The sequence below is a fragment of the Mercenaria mercenaria genome, chromosome 14 (assembly GCF_021730395.1).
Source record: "Mercenaria mercenaria strain notata chromosome 14, MADL_Memer_1, whole genome shotgun sequence".
Taxonomy (NCBI): Eukaryota; Metazoa; Mollusca; class Bivalvia; order Venerida; family Veneridae; genus Mercenaria; species Mercenaria mercenaria.
Genome location: NC_069374.1, coordinates 58,158,486 through 58,183,512, shown reverse-complemented (window position 1 = coordinate 58,183,512; position 25,027 = coordinate 58,158,486). Strand labels below are relative to the sequence as shown.

At 34.3% G+C, this 25,027-nt stretch overlaps 1 protein-coding gene across 1 annotated transcript; it reads right to left on the bottom strand.

Moving 5' to 3' along the window:
- Window positions 1-3,693: 3,693 nt before the first annotated feature.
- On the bottom strand, window positions 3,694-17,179 carry LOC128548518 (macrophage mannose receptor 1-like). Its single transcript, XM_053523601.1, has 10 exons — window positions 17,119-17,179; window positions 16,163-16,403; window positions 14,110-14,179; window positions 11,472-11,594; window positions 10,350-10,628; window positions 9,256-9,423; window positions 8,145-8,171; window positions 5,790-6,074; window positions 5,405-5,599; window positions 3,694-3,779 (listed from the first exon to the last, which is right to left on the bottom strand). The coding sequence occupies exons 2-10, from the start codon at window positions 16,394-16,396 to the stop codon at window positions 3,748-3,750; spliced, it is 1,413 nt and encodes a 470-aa protein (XP_053379576.1). The 5' UTR covers window positions 16,397-16,403; window positions 17,119-17,179; the 3' UTR covers window positions 3,694-3,747.
- Window positions 17,180-25,027: the final 7,848 nt, after the last annotated feature.

Below are 25,027 nucleotides of genomic sequence, written 5' to 3'. Positions count from 1 at the left end.
TTTGCAATAAACGCAGTTGCAAATAGTTCGAAAAAATTCGTTAAGTGTATAAATATGCGCCTTAGCAACCTTACCTGGATTTCGCAATGTCTGCCGGTGATTCTCCGCGATCCATCGCAATACACCGCGACCCACTGAGATTTTTCATCGCGGGTCGCGGCGGACACTTTATCTATAATAGATTGCGGGGTCTTACAAAATCATCGCGATTTATCATAGTCTTCAGTAGTGATTCAATGTGAAAAAGCATCGCAATTTCCCACTCAGGGTAAATATTTGTGCCGGCGGTAACGCGGAAAAAGCAAAATCCGCGAGCCAGGGACTGTATCTTCGTTTTGATCCATTTGCAACCAATGTCCCAGAGCTGACAATTCACAAAACTAAGTGGAACGTAGATTTCAACAGTTGTTTATCTTTATTTCTTTACAAATGGCATTCATTTAATGATCTTTAAAGGGGGCAACTAAAATATCCAGTTGTACAGGACACTACGGTAGTAAAGGTAATGGACAGAAAGATTGTTGGTAAAGATGTTGTTCATCGGGCACGTCGAAGAACAATCATAGGATTGCCAATGTATCTGTTATCTTGTCTTTTCATAGAAATCAATTTAGAAAACGTTTCAATTTACAATAACTTGTTATTAGTGCTTACTAATAGTCGCAATTGCATTGACATAGCGCAATTTTTTTTTTATATTATTTCGTTTTAATAACTTTTACAAGTTGCAAATTAATCTTCTAGAAATATTAATGCATACTTTGTTCATATAATTAAATTCGGATCGAGGGTATTTTCATTCTAAATTCAAAACTTATCTGTCTAGAGAACTTAACAAGGACGTCGAAATAAACATTTTTTCACGCTCTTTTATAGCATTATGAAATGCGTTAGCCTTTAACCTCCTAAATTTCTATAACGAACTCGCCCATCTTCATTGGCATCCTTCCCTGTTAAATGAGATTTACAAATTTGTGATGGCGACAGTGTGATTATGATCGTTCGCATGTAGTAAGATCTCTCTATTGAGAGCTTACAACTGCAGTGACGATATAACGACAGGCTGATATTTGGGTAACAAAATGCAACATGTTAGTATGAATTACAACGTATATACAGAGAGCTAAAATCTACAAGAAGCATGGTATAGGTGTATTTTGTAAAATTATTCACTGCTTGCTAATAGTATTTCTTACCATCTTTTCTGTCATATGATTTTGTGATTCTGATATGGCAAACTTACATCTTATTTCTTTGGTAAAATATAATTTCGTCGTCAGTAAGATTATAGCAAATTTTATTTTCTAGGATCAGGTGTGTGCTTCAGTTGAAATAATTGAAAGGAATGCCAAAATTGTCATATTTTCCCATTCTTAGTTTTAGAAGATCTACATCACATTGTCTTCTCATATATATATATTCCTTGATGAACATTCATCTGTTGTGCGCAAATCCGTTCCTTAGACATGACACAATTATAGGTCATACGGCAACTTTCAAGATTTGATGGTGGAGGAAGACCCAAGGTGCCCATCCGCGTATTATTTCATCACAAGCAGATACCTGGGTAGCACCATCGACCTTCCGTTACACAGCTGGATGACTTCCTCACATGAGTGAGGCTCGAACCCACATCGACGAGGAGCAAGTGATTTGAAGTCAGCGACTTTAACCACGCGGCCACGGAGACCCCCAGGGCACCGCATGAAAACTGGAAATTGGTTTACTAGCAACAAACCTTACTTTTAGCCTCAATAATGTTCCTATGTTAAAGTAGGTTACTTCAAGTCAGGTAAATCGTAGCACACATAACTGTAACCACACAACACGTTCTGAAAACCTGTTGTTACTAGTAGAGCAGTGCAAGTCGATCACCGAGAGCGCTGTCCATGACGTTGTAGACAATTTGACATCATGTTCCATCTGATTCGTGGGGAAGTTGGCAGTTACTTGCGGAGAACAGGTTTGTACTAGTACAAAATCAATGAACACTGTTAACGTTTAACTGCTCACCGTTAAACAACTGAAATTCTGTTGAAAGTACGCGTTACACCCAAAACAAACGAACAAACATGTTGTAAAATACAACTATCTAGAGTAAAGACGTATACTTGTAAAACGACTTCACATGCCTTTCTAGCAGTATTAAATTATAAAACAATACAAACTAGTTTCGCCCATCGGCTCCAGTGTACATATTAGTATAACGTGACGTTACTATGGTAGTAATGCGATGTTAATATAAAGGGACGTAATCCTTACGTTATTTTTCTCAAAGGGGCGTTATTGATATTATTGGTTGTTAAGTACATTGGTGTAATTATACTTTGGATTGACCCTAATTTCATGCTATTTGATATAATCTGGTATTTTGCGATTAGTATTAGAGCCTTTCTCAGCGGGAAGTGCTTTTATTTACATTGTCTTGTCTAATTTGTTGAAAATAGAGGTAAGTGCGAGGTTGATATGTCCTAAACGCGTTTAAAACAACAGTTTCCTTTATATAGGTTACTGACCGTTCCAAGGCGGTGCCCCTATTTTCAACTTTTGTTTTCTGTCTGTCTCGTATTTTGTGTTGAGTATGTTGTCTTCTTTGTTGGCGTTCCTTTCCTCTTTCTCATCACTCGCCCCATCGCCCCCTTTCCTTCCTTTCCCCTGTTAGTTGTGCGCATATTTGCTTTTTGTACGTTGATGTCTGCGCTGCCGTGATTTACGTTGTAGGGTTACTGCGTTTTAGAAATGTGGCTTTCGCTTTCCCATTTGAATATTCATTCTTGCTCCGCTATACCCCGACACCCGATCCGTTTATCTACCCCTTGCCCCTCCCCCTTCTGTATTTTGCACATAATTTAAATGTACTTGTTGGATTTCTGGAGCAACCTGTCTACAATATTTTTCCGTTACAACATCTCTTTGTTGTGGGCCTACTTTGCTGTGCATGGCTGTGTTTGGACTGCTCTGTGCTTCCGTGAAATCTACCCTTACCTTCTATTTTTATAGACCGACAAGAAATCAGCAGCACAGATTTCAATATCTCCAGAAGAAATTTGCCATAAATACGTCTATTTAAGACTGAACAAGAAATAATTACAGTGAAATCTGTAATTTCCGTGTGCTATATCCCCTGATTCTATGCTTTTCTACAAATATGTTACTAAGTGATCAAATGTTTCTTTTTACTTTAATGTAAATACATTTAGTCCTGCAACGGAGTTTCTTGTTAACTATATTGTTTGTTTGTTGTATTCATGTATTGTCACAATGTATTAATTTTGTAGTTTCGTATTTGATATCCAATAACTTTTTACATTATTTCAGACATGGACATTTTACCTTACGACCATAAAATTTTATGAGGCTTTCGCACTTATCTTAACTTCCAACCTATAGACAAAGATATGCAATGTCTATAAAGCTTTTACAATCCAAATACTGGCTAGAGGTTGGTGAAAAACTGTAGCGCTACTTCTAATATCGGAAATTATCTCACTTACCGGTAAGATATAGTGTTTTTTCTGAAAAGCAAACGTATAATTTCCTCATTGCTGACAATACAGACAAACAATGCTGTCAACATCAGTCAATCGGTGACAGACTGTATAGTCGGTCTGAAAATTTTTTCTTTCGTTATTCTTTGCCGAGTTTATTTGCGTTATTGTCTGCATTCTATACACGAATATGGAAAAAACACACTATTTTTCAATTTTATTTCTGAATATATGCTCCTTGACATATAACTAAATCCATTTATCCAATCAACGATGGTCCAGATGAAATACCTTGAAACAGAATAGAATATAAGAAACATATTACTAATGTATATTTTTTGACACTATAAACCTGAATAAAATCTCTGATGAATTCCTGAAAGATCTTAACATTTCGGACAAAGAGTTACACAAGCTAAAATAAGAATGTATTTCCTTTGTTAATGTTTTATTGTTTGCAACGCAATTCTCCAAAAACCTAATTTTAGCACTAAAATGTGCTTGTAGTTGGCAAATGTACTGCTCTCATGCTGTGGATAATTTCCTTTGAACGGATTTTGTTGATATAAACTTCCTTAACCACAAATGCTTATTTTTATCACTACTAACCCTTTATTTCGTTCAGATCGAAGTGCGTATCAACTTGAAAGTACACTCGTATTTACTGTAATAGAATTTTGCTTCAACCGGTTCTACGGGGCGGGAGGGGTGTTGCACATTTTATAACTTCTCTTGAGCAGAATCGATCAAACCGAGTCTTCTGTTACATTGTTTGGTTGTGTTTTATGCGCCCAGAGTATCTTTTCGCAGATTTTATTTACACACCATCCTGCCTTTACAAAGCAGTTTCTGACGAACTACTTTTAAAATACGTTTGCAGCAGTCATTCTTAATTTGGTCAGGGTTTCATAATATAAGAGAATCGTTCAAAACTAATCTATTAAAGGGCAGCGTTGAACGATATGACTTTGGTGCTAGGGGGGCATGCGGAGTGTTGCATTTTCCATTACCTTTGGTGAAAGGGTCTGCTATTGGTTTTGGTTGTGTTCTTTTCTTCCTCAGAATTTTCTTTGGGATTTTATTCACTATCAAAACAGCAGTCTTTAAGTGGTTGTGGCGGCTTTGAAATGTCTTCTCATACTTTAATCTAGTGTTACTATTGTTATTGGTCCTTTGAATCTTAAAGTCCGGTCAATGTTTACGGATAGTAGAGTTCCGCTAAAGCCGGTGCTAGGAGCCGAATTGGGTGTTGCACATTTCTATATGTCTCAATCGACACTGACCTTGCCCAAGTTTGTAACGTGAACTACATTTCAGATTAAGGACGGTTATAGCAATTTTTGGATCTAAGGCATTTGTTGTGAACTAAATTCAAATTTTCCTGTTGGAAATGGAGCAGTTTAAGGTTGATTTTAACAGTCTTGTTCAAGTCAAAACGTTATTACTTTGTCTGTAAATGAATACCTGGTTCATTATACGATGTACACAGGTGTAAAACGGTAAGGTAAGTATCAATGTCTTTATTTTGATATGTGAGCAAATGTGTCAAATTGAATAAAGCAATGAGTGGAGGAATTTACAAACTAGCAAACTGTTAATATTTTATACTGTGCATTTTTTATGAAATACAGTTTATTAATAAAACAGGTTTTATCGGTTAAAGGATAAACAGATTGTTAATAATATTGACTGCCTTTTTAAATTAAATTGATCCAGCTTGTCTCCGAAAAGTTTATCTCCATGGAAGAGCATCGGGCGAATAACACTTATACCGATTTCTTGGATAAACCAAAGCTCTGGAAGGCATTATCCTAACACTCTCTTTATTTCAAAACCATTAAATTAAAAACGCGAATTTTATTAACTGATCTCGCTATTGTTCATGCAACTCGATTGACTAAATGGAATATACTTACGGTATTGACATAAAAGAGGATGTATTTCTCCGGATGAGGAGGTGCCGCTAAATATGGAATGGTGAGTGCTTTCGCATGGTATCTCATCCCATTTTCCGCCTTTATATGGTATAAACGCCACACAATTTTCTTGACTAGAACTAGCATTATTGGACATGTGACCTGGTATCCAATTTGTAAAATGGACAGGAGCTCCTAGAATGCAGAACACACAATGCCAAATATACTTGTTTGAAATATCTCACTGAAATTTGAAACAAAAATGCCCGAATATGAGTTTTTCCCATTCAACAAAATTGAATTTCAAAATAAAAGTTTGTACCTTAATTATACTTGTAATTCTTAATTTATAGAAAAATATATATAACAATGAATAAATATCCACCTGATGTCCACTGAAAATGTCCCTCCGAGTTGTGGTCTGTGAGGCCAATCCAAACAGCATGGCTTGGAGAATATCTGTTCAGAAATCTTTGGATAAATGCTTGTTCTTGTAGATTACTTATGTAAGCAAGATGACCTCCTCTACTATGACATAGGTCCTCGGCATTCTGCCAAGCAACCTTAGTGTCTGCAACGAGTTCGTAACAACTGTGGTCATGCTGTACAAGAATGCCTCTTTCTCTCTCAACCTGCTGATGAAGTTTATAAGGACATGAATATATGTTACCTGAAATAGAAAGAAAACTGTCATACAATGCATCACAGCGGGGTCAAAGGCACAGATTTTAAGATTTTTTCTGTGTAGTACTCAGATTAAGAACAGAATTACTTTAATAGTTATGAGTAGGCAATGTTTACAAACACATAGATATTACTTAGGCTCAGTGCTATATACAGTATTGTCCGATTTATTTGACCTGTCAAAAAATGGACCCGGCTTTCGAGCCTATATAAAGATTAACATGAAAGCCGGGAACATGTTTTGACAGGTCAATTAAATTGCACAAAAAAAACAACGATAGTTTGATATTTGTAAACAAACGCAGTCGACCCTATTATTTGCCCGTTTAGGTAAATCACGCATAGACGATATGGATTAGTATCTCAAACTGAGACTTGATGAACGAAGTACTGTATTAGCGCAATTGGTTAGGCCGCTAGGTATGACACCCGAGATCCGGAGTTCGATACTGGATTGAAGTATACTTTTTACCTTTTTTTCTGCATAGATACAATACCGGGTTTTCAACTGGTTTTAAAAATAGTACGGTACCGTAATACAGCATACACGGGTTCTTTGTGAACGTCCAATTTTTACCGATGGAATATAAGACTAGTACATTACTCCCACATTATAGTATACACTAACATACCATTCCATAGCTCGAAATGGCGAACATTGAAAAAAGCTTCTGATGAGCGATTTCATTATTCTGAAATTCTGAAACGGACACAACTGACGATTCTGCAACAGATACAGCGGACGAGCCGGAAATAAAAAGAATGAATTTTACTGATTAAAATTTGATAAATATTAAAACAAGTTAAAACAAAATAGAAAACAAAGAGAAAAAAGAAATAAACGTAATAAGATAAAAAGAAATAAAAAAAGAAGACAAACTGAGAATGAAACTGAAATAAAACAAACATAAAGCAGGGCTACATAAACTCTTTTCCTTAGAAAAAAAAACCTCTTGCGAACTCGTACTATTTTCTCCCTGCATTTGAAAACCGACAGCTTAGCCACCTGAGTTATTTCACCAATCAAGTAAATGTTGATTTCTATTTGACAAGTATCATACGAATTCCTATCTTATTTACCGTGACATCTGACCAGCCTAAATTATCTGTTAGACTTGCCTGACATTTTCGCGCTATTTTTATTATCGTTCGCCGACTGTAGCTTAGTAAGTGTATAGTTCAGCCGGCAGCAAACAAGTGACTCTTTATTAATACAATACGCAATACCATAGCTTTACCGTTTAAAACTGTTTTGGCTTCGTTAAACACAATGATCATGACTACAGGCAGTTTTGTTGCCATGGATACGCATAAGAACGCATATGACGAATATGCGCATTTCAGTAACCAGTCCATAATAACTATAAATCTTTCGGACCCAACAGTAAGCATTCACGAATATGATGTTTTTTTTTTGTTTATGTTGGGTTTTAGGTCGAACCGACACAAATATAGGTCATGTGGCGACTTCTAAGCTTTGATGGCAGAGGAAAACCCCAGATGCCTCCCCGTGCATACTTTTATCTCGAGCGGGCACCTGGGGGTAACCAACGACCTTCTGTAAGCCAGCTCGATGGCTTCCTCACATGAAAGAGAGATTCGAACCCTTCGATGAGGGGCAAGTGATTTACTATCTTAACAACTCGGCCACAGAGGTCCCATGAATAGCATGAGTAATCCTGGATAAGGCTGTTTGGTTAAGTGATCGTTGTGGATATCCCTAAAATAATACTTGAAGAAAAAACTCGTTAAACCCAACAAAACAACCACGTGGGATATCATTAAAATACATGTACACGAATGTTAGTTGTAGGGCTCATCGAAAGCTGTTATTTCTATGAATCTGATTTTTCACACATACTAAGTTGACATATCTCCTTCAGATAAGCACTCGTACCGTCATATGGCGCTGTTCTATGCTTTGTTCTCAACAGCATCAAAGAAATAGCCGTTATAAAATGTTATCGGAAGTATTGAAAACTCATTAATTTATGTTTCTGATGAAAACAATTCTTACATTTTTACTATTAAGATACAAAGAACCAAGAATAATTACCACCAGAAACTGATGCATCAATAGTAGCTGAAAAAAGACAAGATATATCTTAGTTAGACAGTGTATTAAAGCGGCTCGCCCATACATTTATGTCTTAGACTACAAAATGTTCTAAAAAATGAGAAATAAGACAGTGGCTATTGATATAAACTTTTTTTACATATGATACTTGTAATGTATCTTTAAAAATACGCACACCCGTGCTCTTTTTAAGGTTTAGACAGGATAAATAATTGACCAATTAAAACTTGGAAGTCAATCAGAGAACCAAGAACAAAAGCAGACCATGGAATACATTTCATGAAAATGTAATCTATAACTGTCTTAAAATTTTAATTCTGTACATGTTCTGTCACAACTAATTTTAGGTTCCAAAATTAACTTAAAATGTTTTTAATGAGTTTAATTCTAGGAAATTCCTCGTGTAATTTTCTAAACGTATAGCGAAAATAGCAAAATAGCATATCTTTATCATACTTCCTACAACTTCTGTTTTACTGTACATGTATAAGTGGCTTTCATCATAATGAACAACAAACCATCAAAAATCATGGGTATCCATGCTTTTTCTGATTTATTTACATTAAATACTTTGATTTAGACTGATCTAACAATTATAAATTATTTCTAGCAACTATTTATTTCCTGTTTCTGTACAGTCATGAATTAACAATATAGATATAACCTGTCCTTTTAACATGGATACGCTTTGAAAGGAGTAAATAATGACAACCATAATTATACTGCATTTTCGTTACTTTTCCGTCATTTTGCTTGTTAACAGACATTTGCATTTGCCATCCTATTACATTTTAAGTTTTTACCTGCTGAAACATTTTCATGCAATAAACTAGTCTTGTCCGATACCGTCCGCAACTTTTCAATGCCATAGTTAACTTAAAATGAGAATCAGTAAGTAACAGATTGACAAGTGCACTAAATGTTGCACAGTACTTAACAACTCCTAGAGTCCTTAAAACATGTTAAAGTCTAGGCATAGATCTTTTATAGTATTACATAAATGAGATGTTCATGGTAAAAGACATATTTTAATCAAAACGAAACTACTATTATATGAATATATTGTTAAAATACTTAGTAACAAACATACCATATTGACATATATACGCATGAAAGAGTTCTGACAATGAATCATCACCACCACATTGTACATCATCCCACTGTCCAGTCGACGGTGTCATAAAAACACAGTCTTCGGAATCGTGATATATATCATCTTTTCGCCGAGGCTTCCAATTTGTGTATGTTACGGTATTACCTAAGCAAGTAGTGACGTCATTTTCTTTCTTTTTTTAAAAAAGCATATACATGACGGATTGCACTTAACACTTTTATAATTTAGCAAGAAATCATTTTTACATAGAGACTACTGTAATAAGTCTGAAAATTGTTTAGTTCATCCGAAGTTTCATTTACAATAACTGCTTTTAAACACATTATTTGATGTCTTCGCAGTAAAATCGAAAACACAAACTTTTGAAAATGTTTCAAAACCAGCAATGTTAACCCATCTTTTATTTATATCTAACACGTTATTTTTTCGTAAAAATACATAATTTTATATTGGCTACTATTCGAATGAAGTTTTACGTCAGATGTAAAGATTGGGACTTTAAACATATATTTTGCTACGATCTAACCGTGCAAAGAAATTTTATTTGCTGTTGAATGCCGTTGGTTTGTGCCTCACTTATTACATATAGCACATTCTTTTTTAGACAATGTCATATAATGGAAAACTATTTAATCTAAGAACAGATCAAACATTACGATGTACGAAGACACCAGGGAAACTGTGTAAACATTTTGTAAAACATTTTGTGTCACACTGTGAAGTAAAAAAATCCCATATTTTTGTTTTTGGCAATTTATCCACATTATCAATCTTAGAAATACAAACATCTATGATCTATTAACTTTTAAATGTTATAGGTCATGTTGGGCCAAGGAAAAATTTAAAAAATACCTCTGAAGGTGATTTTATTAAAATAAATTTACATTTATATTTAAGATGGCCTTTTTACATTAACGGAAGAGTGAAATTTATTTTCTCACATTTTTTTTCCTAACAAACGATTACTTTCCTCAGTACATAAAATCATCGGGTTATCAACTGTTATTAAGTAAAGATAAATTGTAATTAAGTTTAAATTTAGTAAATTTAAGTAGTGGGTCAACTATTACCTGCCGTCCATTCAAAACTTTCTTCTTGATTTCTATCGTGTAGACCTAACCATACTGCACGACTATGGTTTTTAACAAGAAAATTGTTGATGAAGTCTTGTTCCTGTTGGTTAGTTATATGTACCAGATGCCCTCTATTACGTTTGCAGTTTGCCTCAGCATGAGACCAAGAAACAGCTGTCTGAACAACCTCGTAGCAATTTTGTCCCAGCTGTGCTAACAGTTCTCCGGACAGCTTCGCAAGATGTTGTATTCTGTTCGGGCACAACTCGACATGGCCTAAAAAGAAGAACTGTTAGCAATTGAAAACAGGCCAATTGTGGATTTAGGTATTTTACATATATTGTATTTCAAAACAATGACATAGAGTTTTGAAAATATAGGTCAAATCTGATTTGAAAGAAATGATGTCTAACGCCAGAAAAACTAATGTCATAAAAGGATTTGTACTACCATTTTGTGAGATGTGGGTACCCAAGAGGTTTTTGACCTAACAGTTTAGTGATTAAACTCCTCGTTGCGATAAAGTTTGAGATAAACTCTAACTATTCTTTAAGATACTAATAAATGCGCAGATCCAGATATTCAAAATAGTCGCACAAATAATCTGATAAATTTTGGCAAGTAAGTATGTTCAAAATTTTATTGACATCGAAACATATGCATGAATTTAAACACGAAACATAATTGCAACTGAAGTAAACCATACAATCAAATTAATGTAAAATTAGGATTGCATATTGAAACTATGATTATTGTTATTATCATTTTTGTTGATATCATTATTATTATTAGTAGTAGTAACAGTACATAAATGTATTAGAGTAAACACTTCCAAGTTAAGAAACGAAATTTGAAACAGTCGCCTCCTTGAACGCATTAATGCAAATATCTGCCGCCGGAAATAATTTTAATGAATTTATCGAAGAGTATACTATCCTGTTTACATCATTCAAGCAAATAACATGTATTGGACGATCTAGGTAACAAAAATCGATTGAACGGAATAAAATACATTTTATTCTGTGCATAAAACCAAATTTTCAAAATCAGTTACATTAAGATATAATCCAAATCACACTAGCGTAACTAAACCTCTACAGTGTTAAATTTCTTACTTACCTTGTGAAACAGAAGTAAAATTATACAATTCATTTGAAGTAGTTGTGTATTGTGTTCCGGTAGTATTTGTCTGCACCGTTTCAACAGTTTTTATGATAATTGTTCTGTTTTGTCCGATATCATCTGTAGATGTCAAAACAATGGATGCTGAGGTCGGGGATATTTGAGATAATGTCTGTCGGTAGTATACTTATGTAAGGCCGAGTTCAAAAAGTATCTAAAGTATAAGTTTCGACTGAAGTTTAAGATATTACTTAGGTATGTGGTGATTTCAGCTTCAGTCTAAGTAAAGAACTTAAGTCCTGTTCATTAAACAGCTTAAACTTAAGATACGTAAGAAATAATTTAAGTCAGAAAACAAAATGGCGTTGTGAGTACGATTAAACTGATGTTTTTTTCAGATAAAAGCACTTTTAAACATAATTGTGCATGTTGTATCTGTCTGAAATTAATGTTGTTTCCTTTAATGTTTTTGTTCACAATAAAAGCCAAGAATTACTTATTAAGTTGTTTTATGAATAACAAATATACTTAAGTAAAGTTAATTTCTTACCTAAGTAATACTTAAGTAAATAATCAATTTCGTATACTTATACTTAAGATGCTTTATAAATACGACCTCTGGTATGTAAAAATGCATTTACGTTCTACGTTAGATATTTATATATGCTTAATAGAGATAATACAGTTATATTTTTTCATTTGATTATAAATTACTACAGTAACTGTATATTCAGTAACAAGGTGTTTAGTACTTAGTGATAGACATTTGCTCACTTTGTGTCTCATAGGTTTGAGTTTTACTGTCAGTGACACCTTCTTTACAATCTGATATCGATGTCAAAATTATAGCAACAGTCCTTTCTGATCCATTTAATGCAGATATACTATTAACCGGTTCTGTAGTAATGTTGTACGTGGAATAGGTGTGGTCAATTCGGAAATTTATGTGACTTATACGTGATTTTAATTAGTCTATTAACCATAAGGAGCTGACAGTATCGGATTAGAACAAGTTGGCATTTATATAATAATTAAAAGGTCATGTAAGTGAAAATAGACCAAACACAAAATAACCTATAGTGGAAAGATATTATAATTAGGTTACTTCAATCATACACCGACAAGTACATTTTAATTACATGAAATAAATAAAAACTAGGAATCGAGCAAAAATGGGAGGAGGAAGGGTAAAATTAGATAAATAAATGTGGCATAGCATACAAGCGTGAGAGTGAAAGATATGAGCATTGCCAACATACAATTCAATATTCATAACATATAAAACGAAATATGAAAATGTAGAATCAAAGTCATTTAATGACTGCAAAACAATACAACTTTAAATTCAGTGATTTATTGCAAACAGAGGAATGAAAAACTGGAATGGCCGCTTTGCAATGCGGAAAATGTAACCAGCAGCTGGCACAACCTTTATTTTAAATCTGGTTATATATATATATATCACATCAGAAACTGTTCAATAATTATATATATATAATTACTGAACAGTTTCTGATGTGAAGTGTCAAATGGTCCATGTCAGAGGCTCAGATGGCTCAGTTGCTAGAATTGCAAGGATGTCTCACCATATATGATGGTCCCCTTGAGAGAAATCGTTTCTCAGATTAATCTAGTTTAGGAATTATATAGAAATTGTAACTATTGCCGGGGCTGGTGTTAAAGCAGACAGAGCAAAAATGTTTGGTCAAACAATTCAAAGTGAAATTGAATACCAGAACGTGTTTTAATATAATTTTAAACGCACACGCAAGGCAATTACAAAAACGTATAAAAGCAATTTGAACGATACATGGAAGAACTCCATATTAATCCTTAATTATTTTCTCAACGTTATTGCAATCAGAAGCAGGTATTACCCTAAATGTTAAAATATTCATAAATGTTTAAATCCAGTATCTGCATTAGTTTTGGAGATAGTAACTTGCATGCAAAACTTTAACTCAAATGTAGTGTTTTAAAATGGTATCAGTAGTACTATGTTAAGCTTAAGTCCAGAAGAGAGCAGAAAACAGACTCTTTCTCATACATGATATTTTGCTCCTTCTCCTTTTCTTTATCCACTAGACTGCTCGTACATTGTATTAGATCTAAACAGTTATCCTTTTTGTTTTACCTAAAACAATTTTTATTCAAATATATTGGTGAACTTTATCAGACATTTTTATTGCATTTTCATGCCATAAGCTACACAGTTCCAAACGTCAGGATAAGCTTATGATGTTGACAGGATTGCTATAATCATGAGATCAAAAGAGTGGGGAATATACAACTCCAATTATATAAGTGATGTATATTAACATTAAAAAAACATTGTTCACCATTTTTGCTTAGAGAATTAGAGAAACTTATTACTTTTGTAATTTAAGTCAAATTGCTTCTTAAGAGACATTCATTTCGCTATTCCATGTGTATTTATGCAAATCACGCAATACAGAATATAAGTCTTTATCGCGCTTGTTAGGTTTGAAAACACATACTGTAACAAAAATATTTTGAGAAAAAGTAGAAATTATCTTTGGTCACCCTGAAAAAATATTTGGCTTTCAAGATCGGAAAATAATATTCTGACTTCAGTAAAAAAAAAAACCAAAAAGAAGCAAAAAAAATGTCCTACCTATGTCCTTTACTGGAGGTGTTCCTTGACAGTTTTGTTTTGTAATGTAAATATCCATCACAAATCCAATCTAGAACGATCAAGAACAATCAAGTATTATGCCATCAGTAGTAGAAGTGGAAGTAGAAGTGAAAGAACAAGTGAACGAACTACTGCCAGGCAATACAAAGTCCCTTGCTGGAAAGCAACTAATTTTCTCTAACGTAGTATTACATGATGATCTGATATCTGTCAACGATGTTGCAAGCAGTAGTGTACTATATATACAATATGTCATAACACTTGGATTGAAATTTGCATAAACAAAACTTTACAGTAATTGACTGCTGATAACATCTATAAATATAAACAAAATATTTATTTTCAATTCTGAATGACATTTTATTCTGAAATTGGTGAGAAAATATGAGAAAAAATGAAGAAATAAATTGCCATTTTAAAAGAAGTAATTTTGAAGATAAAACACCAACGTTCTATTTATTTGGTTCCATACGACACATAGGCTTATATTGAAATGATTTACAGACCTGACAGGAAAAGAGCAATGTTGACTCTTGACCTTTAAATGTGACATTGACCTTTGGCAAAGGGTCCGGGTATAACATATGACCTACTCATTATAGGGAACATTTGTGTCAAGTAATATTAACATATCTTTAATGAATGACAGCTTTTTTTAATCAGAAAGGAGAAAAAACCTACTAACTTTCAACCTCCGACTGTTATCTTGACCTTTGAGTAAGGGATGAGGGAACTGCTAAGACACATTGTCTCACTATGGTAAACATTGTTGAAAGTAATATTATTATTCGTCCACGGATGACAGAGTTATTGACCATACAGGAAAAAGTCCCTATTTACGTTTGACATCCAAGTGTGACAGTTACGTTTGAGCTAAGGCTCTTAGTCCTGCGCATGACATGCCGTTTTATTAGGGACACTTAGTACACTTTTTTTCCAAGTAATACTAAAATCCCTTTAAGAATTGGTGAGTTACAAACCGCACATGTAAAAAAGCCATGCTGGCCATTGACCTTGACATTTCATCTGAAGTTTGGAATTCGAGCATGACATGTCGACTCAACCTGGGCAGAATGTGTGCCAGGTAATATTTAAATCCTGTTTTGAATGACAAAGTAATGGTCCTGAAAAAAATGAAACCTTATTCGTTTTTGATCTCCAAGTGTGAGCTTGACTTTTGAGCTAGTGTTCTGAAAGTTGCGCATAACACGTCGTCTGATTATGGGAAACATTTGTGTCTAGCACTATTTAAATCACTTGATCAATGACAGACATGCAGACCAGACACGAAATAGACTCTGCTCATGCCATGTTAACATGTAACAGTAATATCAAAATCCCTTCATGGATTGTTTAGTTACAGACCGGACAACGGGAAAAAGCCCTGTTGAACTTTGGTCTCCAAATGTAACTTGACTGTAAGGGTCCGGGTTTAGCGCATGACACGTTGTCTGGTTGTGGGGAATAGTTGTGACAAATGATATTAAAATCCTTTGATGAAAGACCCAGTTCATGAAATGTTAACATTTGACTGCCAAGTATGACCTTGACCTCTGACCTTGGGATAAGACACATTATCTTATTATAGGAAACATATATGAGTTACAGACTGGACATGAAAAAAGAGATTTGTTGAATTTTGACCTCACAGTGTGACCTTGACCTTTAAGCTAGGAGTCCATGTTTATAGCTGATAAGTCGTCCTTGAATGGGAAATACTTGTTGTAAGTAATAAGTAATCCCTTGAAGAATGACAGTGTTATGGACCGGACACGAAATTGCGGACGGATGGACGGAAGGATGGCCGGACGGAATGAACATTTCCATAACTTCAGTATATGAAACATTATCAATATAACGTGAATGTTAATTCAATAATTGGTAAAGTACAGTTTATGATAAGTATAAACGGAAATCTGGAAAGCCGGGTATTAGTACAAAGTAAGTGCTGATATTTCGAAAGTAACTAATTATTTAGTGATTGCTTTTAAATATTAATCATTCTGAAACTTTTATTGATCTATTTTACAACCTGGTGCCTAAACATGATTGCATAGAATGCAGTCGATTGTTCGCTTGTAGTGTACAAATACTGTTTGCAGACATCTACGTCCACAATTCCTAGAGAGACTGAAGTCCTTGTTGTATTTTGGTAAACTGGAACTCCATATTTGCTGTAGTTGCAGACACACTGGTAGTCGGCCGATATCATCACGATAAGGTACAGCCAGATGACAGTGTGCCATTCCAGTCGCCTTGTCATCATAAAGATTCTAAAAGAAAAATAAGCATTATATCTTGATATTACAATGAAGTTTGCAATTTCTTTTTTAAAATTGAACTATTTAAAGAACAAAGTAAACAGTGAAATTCTACAGAGGTGAAATTTTCAGAATAGTAATACATGAATGTGACCGTCATTGTGATTATTTTTGTACGAATAAACGTAATTTATTTTTACACAGATCACTAGTAAAGCGACTCCAACTTTTTTACAGGAACTAGTGCATGCATTTGGTTAAAACACATTGCCTAATAAATAACAACGTTAATATATGCTCTGCTTAATATAACAAAAACATTTTATATACTTATTTTAAATTGATATTTTTAGGCTCTCTTTGTTAATGTAAATTAAACAAAACTCTATATTGATTAATTCCTACTCTGATAATTATAAATCATATGAAATTTCTAAACTTCGTCGAAGCGGACACCCAAAGATCACATATGCCAAGTTTAATCAACTTCCACCACCACATGGTTTCTGATGTTGTTTTTTAGACGGACGTACGAACGGCGGAGGGCTACTGATAAAAAAGATGAGCTTAAGCATGTTGTTCTCCCATGAGTTCAAACAAAATGCAACATAAGATTTGCAATTATATGCTACCCAAATACGATCGGAGCCCATGATATTTTGTGATTTAATAATGATTGGAATATTACATGTATCTATTTTTTCAACAAGTAATTATCAATACTTACGATGCACTGGCACTGTAAAGTTGAATTATGAATAATGATGGGACGTACAAATGTGGTACACTTTCTTATCTTTAGCTAAAGTCACAAATTAGAATAGTTATATTGTCGTCGAAAAATACGAGGGTCGTTCTCAAAATATGTAGACAGACTGATGCATAACTTTAATTTGCCATCAAAGATACCTTAAATTTATTTTGTTGGGTACAAAAATGTTCAGACGAATAACGAAAAGATAAGCTACCATTTTTGCGCATATTGACATCTTGTTATGACGTCATTGTGTATGAGTGATTTTGAATGAAGAAATAATGTATATAAAAACCGTGTTTTAACGTTATTAACCGATTTTGAGTGTATTAATTTCAGTTAATTTCAAACACGATTTTTATTTACATTATTTCAATTCTAATATGCCTTATATCTAAAACAGTAGTAAGAATATAGAAGCGCTCTTTTTTTGGTCGCTACAAAACCATTGACGTCATTGCACATTAACGCGGTGTCATTTAAGCGTAAGCATGTTTCAACAGAAACAAGCATATAAGAATTTAGAATACTTTTGAAATTATTGCAATTATAGCAATGATAGGCAAGAAAATTGTTTTTAACATGACTGCCTGAGTAATCGGCAGAAGTTTTTTAACCCTCGGGACAGCTTTCTAATAGATAAAACACATCGCCAGCACCCGGTTTTCCATTCCGCGCTGCACCAAGGCTTTTAAAAATCCTGTCTTACACAGGTTATAATGTAAGATTCTTCTTCTTATTATTATTATTATTATACCAGATTTATATAGCGCCCTTTTCATGATAAACACGTTCAAAGGCGCTTTACAGCAACTGCAGCCACTCAGGGCGCGAAATCATCCTCTACTAGTACAGACACAGAGCGATCTGACCAGAGGGACAGAGTGAGACAAAGCCCCCACAGAGAGATCAGAAATCAGATACAGACTTGTCCGGCTAACTTAGCCTAGCTCGTTGCGAATAGACAGCCTGGTTCTTTAACGTGCCCAGTGTATAGCACTGATACGCGCAAGAATTGCCTGGGTTCCTGTCCAGTACACCTCTAGCTGGGTGGGAAACACTGAAAAGCGTTTCTGAAAATTCCCGAGCAGCTGCCGGGGATCGAACCCCGACCTCAGGATTGGAAGGCCAGTGTGCAAACCACTGAGCTATCCGTCCACCAAATGATCTGCTACAAACGTACTGATACAGTTTGGCATTTGTTTTAATATAGGGTTAGCATCAGGAACCACGTCAGCGATGTCTTCATAACATCAATTCTGTAACTTATGTATTATTTTAAATCTATAAGATATATGATCAACTAATGTGATGAACAGTCAGTTAAGAACAAGAATATGCATTTTCAACAAAATAACAAAATTGAAGCATGTAGATATTATATGTTATTGTCATTTATTTCTCTAGAAATCAGAAAACACCCCGTTTGAAGGGGCATTGGGATTCATCTGGTCTTGGAGCGACATGAGATATGGTGGGTGATATGTGTTATGTATGGGAGGGATGCCCCGTCCCAGGCTGTGGGAAATGTTTTGCAAATTGCACCATAAATGACACGATTTCCTTGTTATTCCTTCTCTTGAGAAGGAATATTACAGTTTAATAAGTCACACTTGACTGAGCTACTGATACCGAAAGCTGTTGTCATTACAAGCCGGCCAATAAAACTCTGTGACCTTAGAAATAACCTCCAACGTTAAACTATTCTTTCTCAATCCATGGGTTACACAATACTAAACCCGAGTATGATTAATTGATTCTTTTATTTCCTCCCGAACATAACATATGTACATTTACCAGATAGACAGCAAATTTAAATGTAAACAACCAAATATTATCGTTACCTTCAAATGCATGGTTAATATATGAAAACAAACCCCATTGCGACCCTCTGATTATCTGTAACAAATTTTCCCACATGGAATACCAGGTCAATGTCTTATTGCCGTATTTATTCTACTGAAAAAGGTAACAGATTATATTTGTTGTTGTATTTAACAATTTATGTTAAATAACTAGTATAAATACTTACCTGATATTTTTTGGCAGTATAAAACAGAAATTGCAACCAAACTTTTACAAGATGGTCATTTTATATTTATATAGATATGCCCTAGATTACCTTATTACCTTAACCATATAATTAACACATCCAGACGTTATTTGTGCCAATCTTATCAAGAAGCTTTATTTAAGCAATGCTGGAAATAATTCTCAAAGCTGCTGAAATTTCAGAACGTTTCATTGTCTTGCAAACTGTAGACATTCATTTATCAAACGGAGCTACTTAAGCTAATAACATATTTAATGATATTTTCTCCTCATGTATCAAGCATCGTCAGAAAATATTGAAGCAACGAACTATTTATAGGAGGGGTCAAAACAAGAAAGAGTGATGTAAAAGACAAGTATTGCTCGTTTGTTTTTATAGAATAAAATTGCATATATATTCTGCATATATATTCTACATGTACAGATAACTAACACTTAATATTTTTGCTTCACGTGCTTTTGATATGTTACCTGCTTCATAGTTATGTCATACTATTGTAAATAGAAAATGTGGAAACTTTAAATGTCGCTCAACACAACAAAAACAAAAATAATAACGGCGCTCAACTAAGTTGGAGAGTATACAATTATATCGAAAAGTTTACACTTTTGCTCTATTAAATGACGAGCGTACATGACGTGCTGCCGCTCCACCACAAAAAAAGATAATCCCCTAATTAACTTATTGATTTTGACACGTGGTGATTCCGTTAACTGACAATACACGTGTCCCTGGTAACGCTCTATCGCTTTCCGCCGTGTCGCCTCTCCAATTTTGCATGAGCGTAGAAAGTTGATGAGAAAATCTAGACATTTTCAAAATATTTGAAACACCCTCTTATCCAATCTGACTAAAGTACATCTCCTATTACGCTACGCATAGGATCTGACAACGAGCTATTGATGGCCTCGTTCTGACAACCCTTCCGCTAGCCAATTAAAAGCTACCTTACAGCATTCTGTAAGCTTTATAAAGCCTTGAGTTTCGATATCAACAAGTTTTATGTCGAAAGATTTCAGATAGCCGGTTAGCTCAGTCGGTAGGGCTGTAAACGAGAGGTCCCAGGTTCGAGCCCTGGATTAATTAAAACTTTTTCTTACTCTTTGACATTCGAACAAGTTGTCTGATTGGTTCAAACAAAAATAGATTTGCGAAAATAAAAATAGCAATATTGGAAATCCAAAATATACAGAAGACGAATGTGAATGGGTCGTTTTCTGATCTTCGTTTAGAAGATCAAGTACTTTAGTCAAATTGCCCTCTTATCGTAACTGCCGTCCTAATCGCGACGCCTCTTCGTTTATAGTTGTATTATGCCTAATTTAACTATCAAAATTATTTCTAATAGATGATTGAGCTATCTGTCAAGGTTAACTAAATCTTTTATTGGACATTAAATTTCAACGAGACATCATTTAAATACTTTTATTAAAATATATTCACGAATTTGAGGTGATTTTCTGTGGCAGATTTATTTTCAGTTGTAGATGAATTTTTAGTAATACATCGAAACGTCCATTGGGCCACAAGCACGTAACTTTGGGTATTAAAAGTCTCCTCATTTTGTACTTTGGAATGTCATTCTGTTTCAATAATTACATGTCAGTTACTAACAGACATAATATTGGTTATAACGGTATATATAATACTACCTTGTACATGACGGAAACAAAGGTGAAGGGCTAGTCGAGCTCTACATATTTATTGAACAACCCTCGTATTTTTGATAATTATTCATTCTCGTCGCAAACTTAATGACACTTGTTTCAGATATGAACTACCTTTTATCACATGTTTGACGTCGCGGGAGTGTAATAAAGTCATTACTTAAAAATGATGATATAATAGTGTAACAAAGCTTTTACGTCGACGCTGTTTAAAGTATAGGAGACGTTGGACAAATTGACTTGTATTAATAGCTAAAGACAGAAGAATGTTTGATATTTTGGCAGAGAAAAAACTAGTATGTGATAAAACGAATATTATGTGTGTGACTTTCCACATTAACTTTGTTAAACTCGTTGAATAAAATTGATAAAATGCTCGAAAGAGCCTCGCATGTTATCATTTTCTTCAACTTGTTTAATAAATGCAATATGAACAAACACTCTTGTAATATCCTTTATACATGTTTAATTAGGTACCAACCAAAAAACAGGTTTATATAATAATGCAAGGAAAAGGTGTAATTGTTTATAAAAAGAACACTATGATATTTAGGACAGAGACAAAGAGAGCAGTTTAAACGATAATACCAAATAGAGAATATTAGGTTACTGTCTTTCTAAGCTTAATTTTATCTGGCACTTCGGAGAAAATTTATCTTGCGAAGTTTGCCGATATATTATGTATATTGTCCTTCATTTAGAACCATTTTAGATAACGTTTAAACTTACATGAGCTTGTAATTTATACTGTCTTACTTTCGTAAAAGGCGGCTCATTACTTTTATAACATGAAGCTGGACGCCTCGTTTCGTTTTTAATAAGCTAACATATTGAAAATTAATCTTAAGAAATTGTAGATGAAAACATTCAGAAAGACATACTTTGTTTATATAAGAGGCTTTTGGTCGAGCAAGTGTTCATTATGTTAGTTATGAGTTGTCGTGTAAATACTTAATTGTAGTAAACAGCGAATAACTAGTACAACGCACATATCCGTTTTTACACATCTTTACTATTAATATTTGTTTGTCCTGTGGACGTTTAACTAGACTCTGTAAATGATCGCTAAACTGAATATATATAGATGGCACATTTAAATGATAAATATTAAACAGTTATTAATGATGTAACTAGAAAAAAATACTCGTTGTTGCTGTTTACAAAGCAGGAACTAACGTACAACGAAAAATGCAACATGCAAAGAACGAAGCTAACTATACAACAATTCATATGATAAATAGAGAACATGTAAATGTATTCACTTGCACACGTGTAGACTGACTAAGCCATGTATAAAAACTAATGAGAACAACGACATTTTAAACAGACACACAGGAATGAAGAAGGAACGCAGCAGGACACCACATGAAAATGGTCAGTAGTAAAACTACCACTGATTTACTGGCACTAAAACAAACTGAAAATGATAATAGGTAAGGATAGATTCCACGGAAGCACAGAGCACTACAAACACAGCCTCAGAGCAATGCATTTGCAAACCTCACTGCCATGTTCACTTTGTAGCTTTCAAGTGTGGCCAAGGTGTAGGTTACATTTACTGTCACGGTTTCAATGTTTAACATATCCCTTTGGAATAGTTTGTTAATCAAGAATGCTGTTCTTAGAATAAGTCTGACATTTTCGACAGACTTCAGGAGACCCTTGGCCTCGGCCCTACTAGATACCGCTTCAGATTCAAGTATTAAAATTAATGCTGGATATACCTTGTGGATAGCTTTGACTGCTGATTTTAGAGACAACCAGCGGAAGCTGGCTGATTCCGTAAAGGTAATGTGAGAAATACCTTTATCGTCATTTAGCACATTCTCCATTTCACTAAAGGCATTGTATCGAACAGCTGAGCTTTTAAAGCACCGATACACATTTTTCACTGTCAGGTGAGAATCAGAAAAAATGGCAGTTTCTTACAAGCCTGGCCGGCACACAATGCCAGTCTATTTGCGACACAGTGTACTGAATTAGTCTAGGATTAATCGCCGTAACAGTGCACCAACACCATCTTTACGCCCTGTCATTACAATAGCACCGTCACTAGCCACTGACACCAGTCTCTTCGTATCATCACAATCTTATCACACTAATCTGTGATAGTCTCTTCTAATACATAATTAGGTATGTGCTTCACTGATGCATACTTTTAACAAAATGTAAAAGTTCAGAAACACCCAAGGCTCAATTCTAGGTCATGGCATATTCAGACAAAAAAATAAATATTGCAATTGTTTATATCTATTTACGCATTTTTTAATTATAATGTTTATTAGTAACAAATAACGATATAACTGTGTACACCAAGATTCAGTTATAGGTCATTGAATATGCATATTTAATTTAGTTAATAATTATTGTATAATATTTTTAAAACTGAAATTCTAAGCAACTACAAATCCTAATCAAATAGTTTTCTTTGAGCCATAGTGCCACAAAATGCTTAAGAAAAGTTTATATAAGCACAAAATTACCACGATTTCAAAGCAAAATTCAAGTCTGAACGTTTTCGAAAATTTAATATAAGTGAAGCTATTTCTTTCGTACGGATAATAACGGCATGAAAATTTGCTTAAATTTTAAAATAACAATCAAATATGACAACATGTTGATTTATAGCAACTGGGAAAGATAGAACGATCAGAGGCGTTGTCCACTTGATTTCTCCTAATTATAGAACTAACAAACCTTTCATTATTGTCTCCAACCTTTCCTTGTACCCTTCTGTGTACCGCTAATTAACAAGTGGTAGGAACACGATAATAGGCTGCTCTTCTACACATTGATCAATAAACACTTTGATAATAAAGTACGTTATTGTACTAAATAAAAACCGACAGATGACCACATGGCAGTCGGCGCATGGCGCGATTGACATCTGTCAGTAGCTTATTAATATACGACGCTCCGTTTACTGACATACTTCCGCTTGTGGCGGCGAACGATATAAACATTTACCGGAACTTTGATTGACAAGGGGCAGAACGTTCGAACCGACGCACGGGACATTTTTGTGCGGGTCAAATACGACTTTTTCTCAATTTTTTCGTGTCCATTCCCGAAATCCGAGTTTACCGAACCTACATATGTTTTGACAACATTTGGGGAGAATATAAATCATATTCATGACATTTAGAATGGCTTTAAGTAAAAGATAGGATAGACAAGCTCATAGACTTGTCTATTCAATATCTATCCGACTTAGACCAAGAAACATGAAAACTGAGATCACTCAACTGTCCCTTGCGTTTGATAGAAAGTACTATTACTTGCTCTTGTCATAAGAGTTATATTTTTGTCACGTTAGAGTATGTTTGAGCAAATCCTGTAAGAAAGTGTGCAAGTAAGTTGTTTTGAATTCTGACTTCTCCAAATAATGGATTTACTAAGATTTGACAGCAATTAGAATTTTAAAACAATAGCATCATCAGTGATGATGGATGGAATACACATACACATTGGAAACAAATTTTTGCTTAATTCTTGCTTTTTTCCAAACTGCATAAAATGATAAATACAATAATTGTTCTGCCAATGATTATAATCCTGGATGTTAAAGCCGTTCATACGGTACTTAATATGGTGTTAACTTATGTTTAGTTGTTGTTGTTGTTTATGATATGTCTAATGCACAGGCACTTGTAGGAATAACAATTACATATTTTACTATATCGTGCTTTTCCTAATGTAAGATATAATTGTTCTGTTTTGTTACACATGTTTCCGCATCTTTAAGGATTGTGTGGTGATCCAGTGTTAGATCGACAAGAAACCAGCAACAGACAATTCGTTTTCTCCAAACAAAAACAAATGCCATAGAAAGGTCTATTTCAAAAAGTGAACCAGAAACAATTACAAGTGTTGTCAATTATCAAATGGAAAAATTTTCAGTGAATCTGTAATTTCCATGTACTATACTTCTTGATTCTATGCTTTTCCTCATTTTTTTTTTGTTGTTGTTGGATTTAACGTCGCACCGACACATGATAGGTCATATGGCGACTTTCCAGCTTTAATGGTGGAGGAAGACCCCAGGTGGCCCTCCGTGAATTATTTCATCACGAGCGGGCACCTGGGTAGAACCATTTTCCACATTTATGTTACTCAGTGAATACTTTGATTTTTTTGTTTAATGTAAATACATTTAGTTCTG

Excerpts from the sequence above, each read along its gene's own strand:
- LOC128548518 (XM_053523601.1), bottom strand. The coding sequence starts at position 16,396 with ATGATGACAAGGCGACTGGAATGGCACACTGTCATCTGGCTGTACCTT. Across the intron at positions 10,629-11,471 it reads TTTTACTTCTGTTTCACAAG|GCCATGTCGAGTTGTGCCCG; the intron begins GTAAGTAAGAAA and ends TCTTCTTTTTAG. Across the intron at positions 8,172-9,255 it reads TGCGTATATATGTCAATATG|CTACTATTGATGCATCAGTT; the intron begins GTATGTTTGTTA and ends GTCTTTTTTCAG.